We start from the raw sequence: 13005 nt of genomic DNA, 5'->3' as shown, positions 1-13005 counted from the left end.
CCGGTTGGTTTGGCCATGGCCCCTGGACCTGCCACGTGGGCAGCGGGAGAGGCCCAATGACCTGATTTTCAAAACTTGTGAGGGCCTCATCTTCCCCTGGAGCTCAACAAAGACTTTGGCTTCCTTAGCACTTTTGGAAATCAAGTGGAAAGCCTTGCTTTTAGGGATGGACCTGGAGGCTTTGCCGGCCTTGGCCCGGGCAGGCCAGGCAGCAGGCAGGGGCGTGAGGGGCTGCCCCCATCCCACCCTGGTAAGCACTCCTGCTGCCGGCCCTCCCGCTTTGCAGAATTGCCAAATCCAAATGCAGTGGCAGACTGAGATGTTGGTGGGGACTGAGGCAAATCACGGAGTATTTTGATACCCTCACAGATACCCACTGGCACACCCCCGCCGCCTGGTATCCCACCTGCTGAGCCCCTGTGCAGTGGAGGCTCAGGGTTCAGGTCCCACGCGTGAGCCTTCTCCTGACTGCACTGATGCCTACACTGGTAGGTATTACCGTATGGTGGTGCTTTATTCAGCGCTGCACGTTAGGCAGCTCAGGGAAACCTCTCCTCCTACAGTATGGCCTCCTGAAGCTCATGATGAGCCCCATAATTCATCTGCCTCTCCAGTTTAGCTGACACCTTTCCACGTTGAGTGATGAAAGGGTGGGAAGGCTGAGTGCACTTTAGATAAGATTTATGAACTTGGGGTTTTTGTGACTTCTTTTTTTTTTATTTCTTATCTTTTGCAAGATTAAACACAGTCACTATCGCGGCCAGGGAGCAAAGCAAAGCAGAATCAGATTTTTTCCTAATATCGCTAGGCCAGGGCTATATTTCAACAGCTGGCGGTCCCTTGAACTTCCCTTTGTGGGTTGCTCCGCAGCCTGCAGATGTAGGGGTTATCTCTCTGTGCATTTTCAACTTCAGTGTGAGATGAAACAGGTGCAAGAGACCCCTGGAAGACTGTGAAGGAAGGGAGTGCTACACAGAGCATTCCTTGCTCTGCTGTGGTATGAAGGAGGCAGTTCACTGGCACACACCAGAGAGGTCTTGGGAAACAAAGTGCGTCCTCTCATTCATTTAAATCCAATAGACACATAGACAATATACATCACCCCATGGCAACAGCTGAACTTTGTTGACAGGGGGAAGCTCCCAGTAGCTGCCTGAGCTGTTTTCTCCATGTAGTGGCTTGTGTGGTGATCACTGTCCCTCCTTACATTCAGTGTAATTCAGATTTAGTGATTTCGAGACTGTTCTTGGGGCACCTGGTCCACAGACAGAGTTTTAGTGACCCGGTTTTGGTAACAGTGCTTTCCAGTCTGTCTTGGACCTAGACAACCTCTTAGGGACCCTTCCAACCCTTGTCTTCCCATGATTTCAGCACAAGAGTATTTTGCTAGCAAGAGAGGTGAGTAACAGAGCAAGATGCTTCACCCACCTTGACTTGGCACCATGATATCTATACATTTTGGAAAGGTCAAAGATCTGCCCCCAGACTAAGTAGCCCATGGGTTTGCAGGGACGGAGCGGTGCACACAGCAGCACCTCTCACGCTTTACACTCTTGCACCGCCTCGCAGCACCTCCCTTTACGCCCCTGCCACCTCACCCGAAACTCACCGTAGGTGTACTTCATCCCGCAGAAGACCTTGGGATTCCCTAAAACTTGCTCTTTACATTCGCATTTGCCTGGGGAAAGAGAAGGAAGCAAACGGCTGTGGATTGTACTTAAAAGACAGGAGCCTTCGTGGGCAGAGCCTGGGACCTGTCAAAGGTTTTCACATGGTCCATGAGCCCTGTGCAAAAAAAGCCCTATTTTCAGATCCAGGATAAATATACAATCTTAGTCCAAGGGCAATTCTTCCTTGTTTACAACTTGAAGAGAAGGGAAACAAAGGCCTTATTATTTTGCCTCGGGATGCAAATAACACGCATGTCTTTCCCCATGGTATTTTCCACACCGTAATGTACCAGACGAAATTTTAAAAGGAAATGTTGCAGAGGTTAAGGCAGATTAATGACTTCCGTGATCTTAGAACAAAGAATAACATGATATACTTATTTACGTTTAAAATGAAGTTGCCCAGACAAATGATGGAGCTTTCCCCTCAATTAACTCAATTATTGTATCTTCGAGATTTTATCATGACGCTTTCTGAAAATGGAGGAAATGACGCTTGCCTGCTTGCATGCAGCGATTGCAAGGGAGGACAGCTTGACACTGCGCTGTGGGGACAAACTGCCTCGCAGCAACCTCACGCAGCACCCGCCTCCTCCAGACTGGGGAGGAAATAACTTCCCCAGCTGAAACCGTAGCTGAAATGCTAGGCAATCTCGAATTGCATCGTAAGCTGCAATTGATGCCAAAATTGTTGTGGGTATTGGGGAACTAAATTTTTATTTGGAAATTTCCAATTCCCTGCCCGTGAAGTGGCAAAAACCACCCTCTAAATAATGTTGCTGGTTTGTCCAACATGTAGTAGTTCTAGTGAATCCAAAGACACATCTAAAACATGATGGACAAAATAAAGAGCGTGTTCAGCCTTGAAATTCTGAGCTGGGGCTGCAAATTCAGGCAGGCAACTGTTGCCTTACCAACAGCTAAATGCTGGGTGCAGGTTTTCAGTGTGAAGCATCTGCCTAAAGGGTTTGCACGTCCTCACATTGATGAGATGAGCTGTAAGGCTCCTCCAGCTAATGGAGGGGAAGGAGGTGGTCACACAGGACATTAACAGGGGAATGTCCATCCCCTCCTGCAACTGCCAGGGCACTAATTACAAGCTAGTGCAGAAGACAGTATCCGCACTGGCTGCTGGCAGGAGGGATGGGGCAGGGAAACACGCACGAAGCCGCCGTCCTACCGGAGTGCCGGAGCGCCGAGAAGCCCTGCTCGTCTTCCCAGCCCCAGGCGGGCTCGCTCTCGTTGAGCACCGCCTGGACAGGAGGCACTTCGTGGTGCCAGGTCACATTCGAGCTGTTGGGGGGAAAAGGAGATGGTCAGCCTTCCTCCTGGAGCCAGCAGAAAGCAGGGCCACCACCAACCCATCCTCCGGGCGCAACGTGACTGCACGTCTTGGTGGTGTTAAACGCAAGGGGCAGTTTTGGAAAGTGAACAGGTTGAGTGTTGTCAGAGTGGGTCATGAATCCATTTTGGGTTTAAAATGCATTATAGGGATTTATATGTTATAAATATCCCCAGCATGGTAAAAAAACCCCAACATATAAGATCCAGAGAGTGGGGTATTATTAAAATGTGCTGTCTTCTAAAAGTCGGAGCCTGACTCTAGGTCCAACACAGTCAATGCAAGCTCAGTTGCAACAGAACAATATTAACCCTTTGGTGTCCTGTCGCTCAGATCTCCCTGAGGCTCACATTTTGCTCATGGAGAGGAAGCATCGGTGAAGGTTATGGAAAACACCCCATGCATTAACATCAGCACCGAAAGCCAATAATCCAAACTCGCCGGTGCCCTGCCATGGTGTGCCAGGCACCCAGGTGAACTGCAGCCTCAGCTCCCGCTCCATCCCCAATTCCTGAGCATACCCAACCCCAAATATTTCATATAACGGATATTTTTCAGACTGCGTCCCATGCATACATTGGGTCGGAGCAGTGCCTTCCCTGCGATGGAAATTGCAGGGGGATTGCTGAAGCTGGGGGGGGTGGACCGGGACCCCCCAACTCACCTGCTGCTGCGGCAGTCGCCGGTGCGAGGGTCACAGCTGCCCGAAGCCCCAGTAGCCGGGGAGGCAGCGGTCGCAGCGGGGCCCCGCCACGCCGGGCTTGCAGGGGCAATCGCCGGTGCTGGGGTCGCAGAAGGTACGGGGGCCCAGGGGGAGCGTGGCCGATCCCAGTGGGTGGCAGGAGCAGGCTGCGGGGGACACCGTGGGGGAACAGAGAGCATCTGTGAGTGCAAAAGTTCTGTGGGACGAAGGCGCAGGAGATACCTGTGTAACTGCCGCTCTGCTTAGGGACAGTAATGTTTCTGGGCTTCTTTTTCCTTCTCGCCTGTATAAATCTGACCAGAACTTCCCTTTAGAAACTGTATGACTTTAACTTTTGTGAGGTATCTTAATTAGTCAACCTACCCTGGTTTTGCGTTATGTTTTGCCAAACAGGCCTTTATTATTTTCCTTATAGAATCTGGACTCTAGTCCAGCCAAGTACTCAGGGATGTGCCTGGCTCACAGTAATGTTTAAGCAGCTGTGGGTGCTTCATTGCAAAAATGAATCAGAGCATAATTGCTTTCTAAAGTAATAACAACTGTCTTGCATCTAGGAGGCCAAAAATACCCCTCAGAATGGTCATTTTAATTAAAGTGGAGGCTGAGCAAAAGGTACCCCTCTGCTTCTGTCTGATTTTCTTTTAAACCTATCATTTCAAAACGTTAAAAAAAAAAAGAATGAGGACACCGATGGCTCAGAGATATGCTTTTGCATATACTCCAGGACACAGGTTTGCAGAGTGCATGTCAGAAAAGCTGTCTGCTCTTTTTTCCTCCCCCACAGCCCCTTGCAGCAGAACGATGCACTGGAAGTGTACTGGGACACACTGGGAGAAATGGCCATTCTCACAAATCAGAAAGGATGCCCTAAAATAGGTGGTGTGAAGTTTTCCTTGCCTACTTCTTAGGATTTGTCTTTTGCATAAATGTAATTTGTGTCTCTTCTAAGACTACAATCTTTTTGCCCCAAAAGATGTTAATCTTTTCAAAGATCAGAAATACAGTTATCAACTGTGTGAGCCAAACCTCACAGCTGGCCTGGCCAGCAGGCAACACAGCGCCCCGCAGTACCAGTAGCTGGGTGACTCGTGCTCTCCTTCCCTCAGGGTTTGGTTCTCTGACCAGGACGTGTTACGGTCAGCCTTGTGCATTATGGCAAAAAATTCCCTGCTGAAAGACCTTTGTCTAAAACTCAATTTACATAAAAATTGGATTTCCTGAGAAAATTCCATCTGGAGGGAAAATTTGCACCAAATTCTAATATGAATATTTTTATTTTTCAACTGTGAAGGCAATAAAGCAGAAAAGCCACTGCATGCAACACAACCTTTCTTTCTCTTAAAATACTTATTGCTGCGCACATATATTTAGTTTTGCTCTGACAACATTTTTGTGGTTTCAGGGATTTGACATACCTGGAGTGTTGTTTCAAAATATTAAAGGATAGATTAATATTGGCAGTTAACTTAGAGGCAGCTACGATTCCAAAATCTTTGCCAAAGTAATCCCCAAATTTTCCCCACCCTTTCCATTCCCAAACAAATATAATTATATAAAATTAAAAGATTAGAAAGACTCTCCACAAACTGCATAAGTAGCTGCAGGCAGTGAACTCCGGTACCTTTAATAGCATAGTTTTCAACAGCGCTCACTGAGACTCGCATACCTTTCTCCTGAAGTCTGTGAAGTGTTTTACACCTGACACACGTAGCCAAATGCTCTGTTTTCCTACTAGATGTGGTGGCTATTTCTGGCATTCCTCAGCCCCTTCAGGGGAAATATCAAGCACTTAAAGCTTTTCTATTCTCCTGCAGTCAGTGAGCTAAACCCACTGCTCAGAGAGAGATTTGGTCCTGTTTCGGTCAGGTTTCAGCTGAGTTTTACACCCAACAGTATTGGGGTTGGAGCTTTTTATGTTTTAGACAATGCTTTTGCACAATTTTTTTCCTAATGGAAAATTTAATGGTAGTGGCAACACCATGGTGAGGCAAGAATATTAAATTTACAAAGGCTGTTATGAAAAATACAGCAGCAAGCTCATAGGCAATTAAAATGGCAATCAAAAATGAGAATGTAGTTGGCTATACTTTTTAATAAAAGCTGCAAAGAGATGTGTTGTAAAGGTTGGTCATTTCTACAAGGGCTGCACACCTACCTCCATGGACCCTGTCCTTCCTGGCTGCTCCCCTATGAACTACCAAGGCGCCGACCTGCTTCCCATTGGCGGCTGGCGAATTGAAGCTTTTTGGTCTTGCATCTTGGGTGGAGGCCCAAGGTGACATTAAGTGGCATTAATCTGGATGCTTTGGGTGGCAAATTTACAACATGGTAAATGTTTGTGACGTGCTGCAGTGGGAACGTGCTGAGCAATGCAGAGACATAAAGTGCAGCCCATCACTACACACCGAGCACAGAAATGAGACTCTAGAGATCAAATGTGAGTGCGTTGTGCCAACTTTGAAAGAAATGCATGAAAATAGGTCCAAGTGCTTCTGTACTATGGCAATGGCAGGAAGAAAAGGATTGCAGGACTGATTATACAACATTTGGCAGCTGCAGCTACTGTTCCCTCATGGGCTGCTGCGCTGAGTATTGGTTTTAGATCCCGTTTTCCTTCTTCCACTCAATCTGCACCTCATGGTAGCACAGGTAGTAGGAGACTCACCTCCAGGAAGGTGAGAGGCGCTGCTGAGCAGCAGATAAAGCAGCTACAGACAGTGTTGGATGGCACTTTGTGGTGGAGACTCTCAGTGCGAGGCTTCGGGACAGTGCCTGTCTCATGTGCCGTGGCCATCCCACCGGGGAGGCTGGGGGTTTCCATGGCCAAGGGAGCTCCAGTGAGAGAAGGGCTGGCTGGGCACCTCTAGCCTGGGACCAAGAGAAACCTTCCACAAGCTTGATCTTTTTGCTTTCTTTTCGATTGTAAGCAGCATCATTAAAATGCCAGTTTACCACCCTGTACTACATAGCAATATTTTGCACGTGACTTCCACGCACATATGAATTAACAGCCACCTGTCCTGGCATCGCATGTGCTGATTGGGATCGAAACCCAGTGAGCGGGACTCCAGCGGAGCTGGATTTCCCCGCCCTGGATTGGTGATACTATTGTGGTTTCTTCAGCTGCCAGCTAACCTTTGGAAATGACAAATATTTACCCTCAAAAACCTACAGTTGAAAAGCAAAAATAAACTTGGCAATTATAAAACCCGATTTATTGTCTGCAATTATACTGTAGCTGAGGCTTAAAAATTCATGAGGGATGTAAAGAAAGGGACCGATAGGTATGGTGGGGGGAAAGAGGCATCAGATTGCTGTTTTAAACTGCAGAATGTCTCATTTTATCGGGTACACACCTACTCCTGAGCAAATATTATATACACTCTTCGCCTACAAGAATCTTTAAAGTATCCTTAAAGATTATGGCTTAACAACTCCTTTATTTACTTTGACCTTGGTATTTTTAAATTTTCAGTGCTACCCCATGGTTGAGCAATAATGGTGCCTTGAGCCAGAAGCAAGCAGGCAATCCTGTGGCCTTCCCAGAAAGAATAACAGGGCACCACGCACACCCCTTGTTATGGCAGACCATGGCACGGTCCTTGGAAATGTGACAGGCATAGGCTGTAGTCGGTCTTATATAATTTAATTTAACAGTCATTAGTCATTTGCTACGGCCCTGCAAGCTGCTGGGCTCCCCCGTGAGATGCCGGGTCCCCGGGTGCAGGGAGCAGCCCCGGCAGCAGGAGACCGGAAGGGAAACGGTGAAGGGGTCCTAGGGAGGAGAGCATTTGCAAGGGTTTGAAATGCCCAGAGAGAAATAATCTGCGTGTTTGTGTCAACAGGGCCTCTGAAAGGAAAGCATTCAGATAATCCCTACATTTTTGTGGAACCCAGTTTATGCTGGGGAAAGTTGTCTCCCTGAGATACTTGAGTAGTTCATGCTCTGTAACTCACAAACACTAGAAAAAAAAAAAAGAGCAACAAAGTCGATGTACCTAATGCAGAAGGTAAATAAATGTAGACTTTTGCTCACTGTACTCAAGGCTATCTTACAGTTCTTGTCAAATATATGTTACCTTTGGCCTTTAAATACCAGAGTTCGTGAATGCATAGTGGTCCATAAAGAGGCTGGATTGTTGCATTAAAGAGTAACGGAAACAAATTTATAGTCTTTATGTCATGCACACTTTTTTGGGAGAAAAAATATGGAAAGTGGAATGCCATGGGCCAGTGATTTAGAGGTGAACGCAGAAAGCCGAGAGGACCGAGCACCAGCATATGTCAACAAAAATACCCATTAATCATCTCATCTCCACAGCTTCCTTCTGCCCAGAAGGGCTGGGAGAACTTTTTAATCGTCTCCTGGGATTTGGCTAACATATAGCTAATAACGTGATGTGATGCCTGACTTCATTAGCACTGGTCTAACTTGCACACAGGCACACGCACAGTGTTGGCAGCCTTCCCTTTGAGCCATGGCTGTTTTGCAGTGATACGTCCCGAGACCTCTGGTTCCATCTGGTTTTGCAAGGAAGAAGGCTCCGTGCTGGCCAGCCCAGGAGGTGCCATTTGACTCCCTCTCAGACCCTCCAAACAGCCGCAGGATTTAGACAGGTGTTTTGGCACCAGGAAAACCCTACCATGGGTCCCTTGTGAAACTCCATCTCCTTGGTGGGCTGTATGAGACGTCACAGGAGATGGCAGCCACTCCTACCACCTCCAAGGTGAAGGGCATTATCTTTAGGTGCCCAGAAGACGGCGCTCAAATCAGTGCCAAAGCTTGACTTGGCTTCAATAGCCTCGGAAAAGTGCGTGCTCTTCCCTGATGGGAGCTGGCACGTAAAAAGCATCACAAATTACAATCCTAGTGAAGGCAGCACGACCCCAGTAAAAGCACATTCTGGAGCTTGAGGGTCCCATACAGAATTTATTTCAGTCTTTCGCCCTGTGTTATCTACCAGGAGTCAATTAATCCAATTTTTTTTTTTTTTTTAATCAGCAAGGCTGAATCCATGAGTTAGGAAAAAACCCTCAAGCCCCTGCTTTGGGTCTAAGTGCAAGATTTAAACCTGTATTTTTACTAATGAGACTCCAAAACAAAAGTTTGTTGCCTAAGTTCTGGCAATAATTAGAGGGAAAGTATCTGATGTTTCAGAGGAGACTAGGAACTTCGATGCACACAAGTAGGTAAAGGCACTTTAAAAAGTCGTTAGATTCACTGTTTAAGAAAACAAATTTGTGTACATACTACAGCAGTGAAATAATTATTTACACAAGTAATGGAAAACTGTGGTCAATTCTGTTTTCATAAAGAGAATTAGGGTTGTAAAACAGGCTGTTCAGCTGTTGCTGCTCCTCCTTGCAACGAGTGAAAAGTGGAGGGGAGGAGGACTTCTGCAACAGGCTGGCAGGGCCGCCGGGAGTCTCATGAGGATGATGCGCAGCGAGGGAGTGGGACAAAAGCAGTTGTTCCCAACCCGACCCCGCAGACAAAAGTGAAACCGCACACACCCTCCCAGCCCCGGGGTGCAGCTCCCCACCCCAGAAGGGTTTCTCTTCCTTTAAACGCAGGTACTTCTCCTTTGGAGGAGAGAGATGTGTTCAGTGTCCCCTCAAATGACACAAGCAGCATGTCAGTAGGGTTTTTTTTTTTGCTGCCCATGAAGGTCCTCCTCCAGATTTGGGTTAGTGAGGAGTGAAGCCAGTGGGTGGTTGTAGGTGCAGAGCAGAGAGCATGCCTGCACCCTATATTTAGCTGACCAGCATAATGTGCTCAGTGTGGTTTGGGGATCCGGAGTCCCCCACGGTGAGTCACCATCCTCACAGTGGTCCCTGGGGACTGTGGCTTTTGGATCACTGCTTTTGCTTGGGAAATATTTAATTTCACATGTGGCCGAGTCATTGGCTTTGGCCTGGCCTCCTTGGTGTCACGCCTTCTGGAATATCACTTAACTCGTGTTCCCATCTCTTCCTCCATACCCACCTGCTGCTGCTGTGAACATGCGCTGGTGGGTGATGCACCAGCTGTTGGCTGAGGCACCCTGCTTCTGGGGTTGCGGCAATCACCAAACAAGGAGAACATGCAAACATGATGCAGCTTTTGCTCTCCAAAAATAGCAGGAGAAAGTCAATGAATCATCTCTCTTCCCCTGCCCCCAAGCTACAGGGATCCTCGGGATAGATTTGTCAACAGCATCTGCAGGCTTTCGCCCTGCAAACCGCACCATTGCTTTTTGCAAACAGCATCAATACGGGAATTCAAAGAACTCCCTGTCCTACACTGAAGCAAGAAGATTGCTCCAAGGAGGAGCAGGAAGATCTCACCTTTCCTTTGATGCCCTCCCACTTAATAGAAGCATTTTACTAGTAAAAGGTCGCTGACTTACGTTTGCAGGCGTCCGGGGCAGAGAAGGGCTTCCTGAGGTCCCGGTAGAAGCCCGGCTTGCAGCGCTGGCAGTGCTGCCCTTCTGTGTTGTGCTGACAGTTGTCACAGACGCCACCGCTGTGATTGCCTGATGCCAGCCACGCATCCATGTCAAAATGACAAGTGTCGGTTTGGCCATTACACTTGCATGCTGAGACATGCAAAGCCAAAGGGAACAGAAAGACTCATTAAGGCAGTGAAAGATGTTGATTTATAGAAAAGAGACACAAAAACCCAAACCATGTTTTGGAATGGGAGACCTGACCTATGAACCCGTTATTCATTCAAATGCATGAAGTATCATCACATTTTCATTCACGCTTCCCAACGTTTAGAGGTGACATTTAAGAAAAAATAATTTAACTCTTTTATTTCCAGTATGGCTTTCCCAGTACGAGGGCAGCAATGTGGTCAGGCCAGCGCAGGGAGAACTCCCACATTCACTGGTCCTGCTGGGGCTGAATCCTTCCCTCCCTGCTTTAGAAATCAGCAATGCCACGCGGGTGCTGTCAGGATGCTCCTTGCAGGTGACAGAGGGAAAAGGCAGGTGGAGGGGAGGTGTGTGAGAGAGGGCGAACATCCCCCTTTCCCTGTGCTGGCAGCGGAAGAATTCTGGATGCTCCCATGCCTGAAGTCGGGGGCCGAGTGAGATCTGTTCCAACCCCTGCACATCAAATACTGCTGGTGGTAACAGGGACTCACTGTCACTCCCTTGGGGAACATCCATACTGCAGTGTGGTGTGACCACAGCCCATATCGGCAGGCTGATGCTAACCTTAGTGTTGATAGCATGGTAGTCACAGCAGGAGCGTGCTTAGCACGCCTGCGAACCTTCCCAGGGTGGTGTGGTTAATTCTCAGCACCCTTCTGGCTAGACTGCTGTTGTTACTGAAGCAGATCACCTCGTGACCTATGCGGTCCCCTGCAGCCTGCACTCACCCCGAGCATCCCTCCCTGGTACTACAGAAGTAATCCTCAAACCTCCCCAGAGCCCGCAGCTCATCCTCTGGGTGGTGCGTGCTGGGTTCGCAGAGCCGACATCCAGCCGTCGCACAAACATGTTTGTCAGCGGTTCCCATGGAGGGGTCAATGCTGGCCGCCCATCACTTGCCCCCCCATCACCTCCAAGGCACCCTGGCAGGCTGCAGTCTGCCTGCAACAGAAGACCGCGTCTCAAGGAGATGCTCTTGAGTCCTACAGAAAGGCCACACCAACAGAAAACACGGTCTCATGAGGACTTCCAAGTGAGGAACTTTGTGAACAGGGCCGTCCCCACCACACAAACATGTGGTGGGCATTGGGCAGGAGTGTGGTATTGGCTCTACACTTGCTGAGCAACCACCTGCCCATCACCCCAGTATCTGCTGCCTCTTGGAAAAACAGGAGAAAGGTGCGCAAGGAGGAAACATTTTGCTCTGGCAGAGGCTCTGGAGACCCTGTTCCCAGCTGGTTACTTACACTGACACTCTTTGGGGGCTCCAGTTTTGCCATCAGCAGCCTGCCAAGGCTGGTCGTTGTAGAGCGGGGCGCAGTGCTGGCAGTGGGACCCTGCTGTGTTGTGCTTGCACATGCATTTCCCATGGACCTAGTAGGGGAAAGAGAGCAAGGATCACCCACAGCAAAGCCCAAAGAGTTGCTGGGGCACGAGCAATGCCCAGGTACAGGAGATACTGCATCAGCTAGATGCTATTATATAGGCTAGAAAGAGCGCTAGCATGATGTCTGTCTTGGTATCTTGAACTAGACAAATATTCTGCAGTTACATTTTCAATTAGATTAGTATTTGCGGATCTGCATGTCATGGTAGTATATAATCATAACTTTTCTTTGAGACCTAAAACATCTTTAGCAGAGAGTTTCCAGCTGCAGCATGAATTTCCAGGGGAGATTAAAAAAAGCCAAGATCCAAAGCATCCTTGGGACACACTGTAAAATCTTTCTATTTTCTCCCTCCGAAACACAAATACACTTTTGCAGCACTGCAGGAATAGCACTCACAACCTCAGCACCCAGCTCTGTGTGCCCAGCCATCACCAACATAAATAAGTATGAGAAAAAAAGAAATTCAACCCCCCAAAACATAGCTATCTACTCATCCTAGGCAGAGTTTTTGCCCCACAAAGGAAGAACCAAGGATAGCACAAAGACCGTGAGTGACTATACTTGGATATCTTCATGACAGATAGGTAATTTAACAGCTACAGCCTAGTGTAAGGGGGTAATTAGAGATGAAAAGCCAGCATAGCATGGTTGGTGCCAGCTGCCCTGTCAGCCGCTGGCATTACTCACACTGTTAGCAAATGCAAAGAAAACAGGATGTAGACAGAGGGCAAGAGCAGCCAGGCAGCCCCTAGATGCAACGAAATCAAGCTCTGAAGCAGCATGGCTCTGCTGGCAAGGTTGAAGACCCTGCCTTTTGCCATGGAGCGTGGCAGGCAGCTACCTACCATAGCTATTTCGGTGGCTGCCTGTGCTTGCAGCTTTACTCTGCTCAACGTTTTGCTTTTAAATACAGTTTCACTAAGAGCATTTCAGCTGCAAGTCTCTCCAGATGTCTGATGCATGGCCAGGCTCAAGGCACGACCGGTGTCCTGTGTTTGCTGAAACACAAGCTGAGTGGTGCCTCACCACCCTTATGCCCCTTTCTTCACCAGTCGCGGGGAAAGTGATAGAGAAAGGAAGGCAATAAACAGCATGGTTCACCTTCTCCTGCTGTTCAGTAATGAGCCAGAGACCTCAGCCTGCCCTGCCGGCGTGGCCCCGCTCTCATGCCACAGGTTGGCCATAAAATCAATGGAACTGGGGAGCTGCACCAGCCACCGGCTGCTTTCGGCCTTGGGAGCACCACAGGGGGGCCGGGGGA

General features: G+C 48.4%; 1 protein-coding gene across 1 annotated transcript in view; it reads right to left on the bottom strand.

Moving 5' to 3' along the window:
- Positions 1-13005, bottom strand: part of NTN4 (netrin 4) — a 53130-nt gene that overhangs the window by 5575 nt on the left and 34550 nt on the right. The window contains 6 exon segments of the mRNA XM_009321351.1: positions 1610-1678; positions 2851-2963; positions 3677-3718; positions 3720-3861; positions 10105-10293; positions 11601-11727. Coding sequence (XP_009319626.1) covers positions 1610-1678; positions 2851-2963; positions 3677-3718; positions 3720-3861; positions 10105-10293; positions 11601-11727 — 682 coding nt within the window.

Source organism: Pygoscelis adeliae, unplaced genomic scaffold (genome assembly GCF_000699105.1).
Source record: "Pygoscelis adeliae isolate BGI_AS28 unplaced genomic scaffold, ASM69910v1 Scaffold232, whole genome shotgun sequence".
In the NCBI taxonomy this organism is placed as follows: Eukaryota; Metazoa; Chordata; class Aves; order Sphenisciformes; family Spheniscidae; genus Pygoscelis; species Pygoscelis adeliae.
Note: the sequence above shows the minus strand (reverse complement) of the source record. Positions and strands in the feature narration are given on the sequence as shown.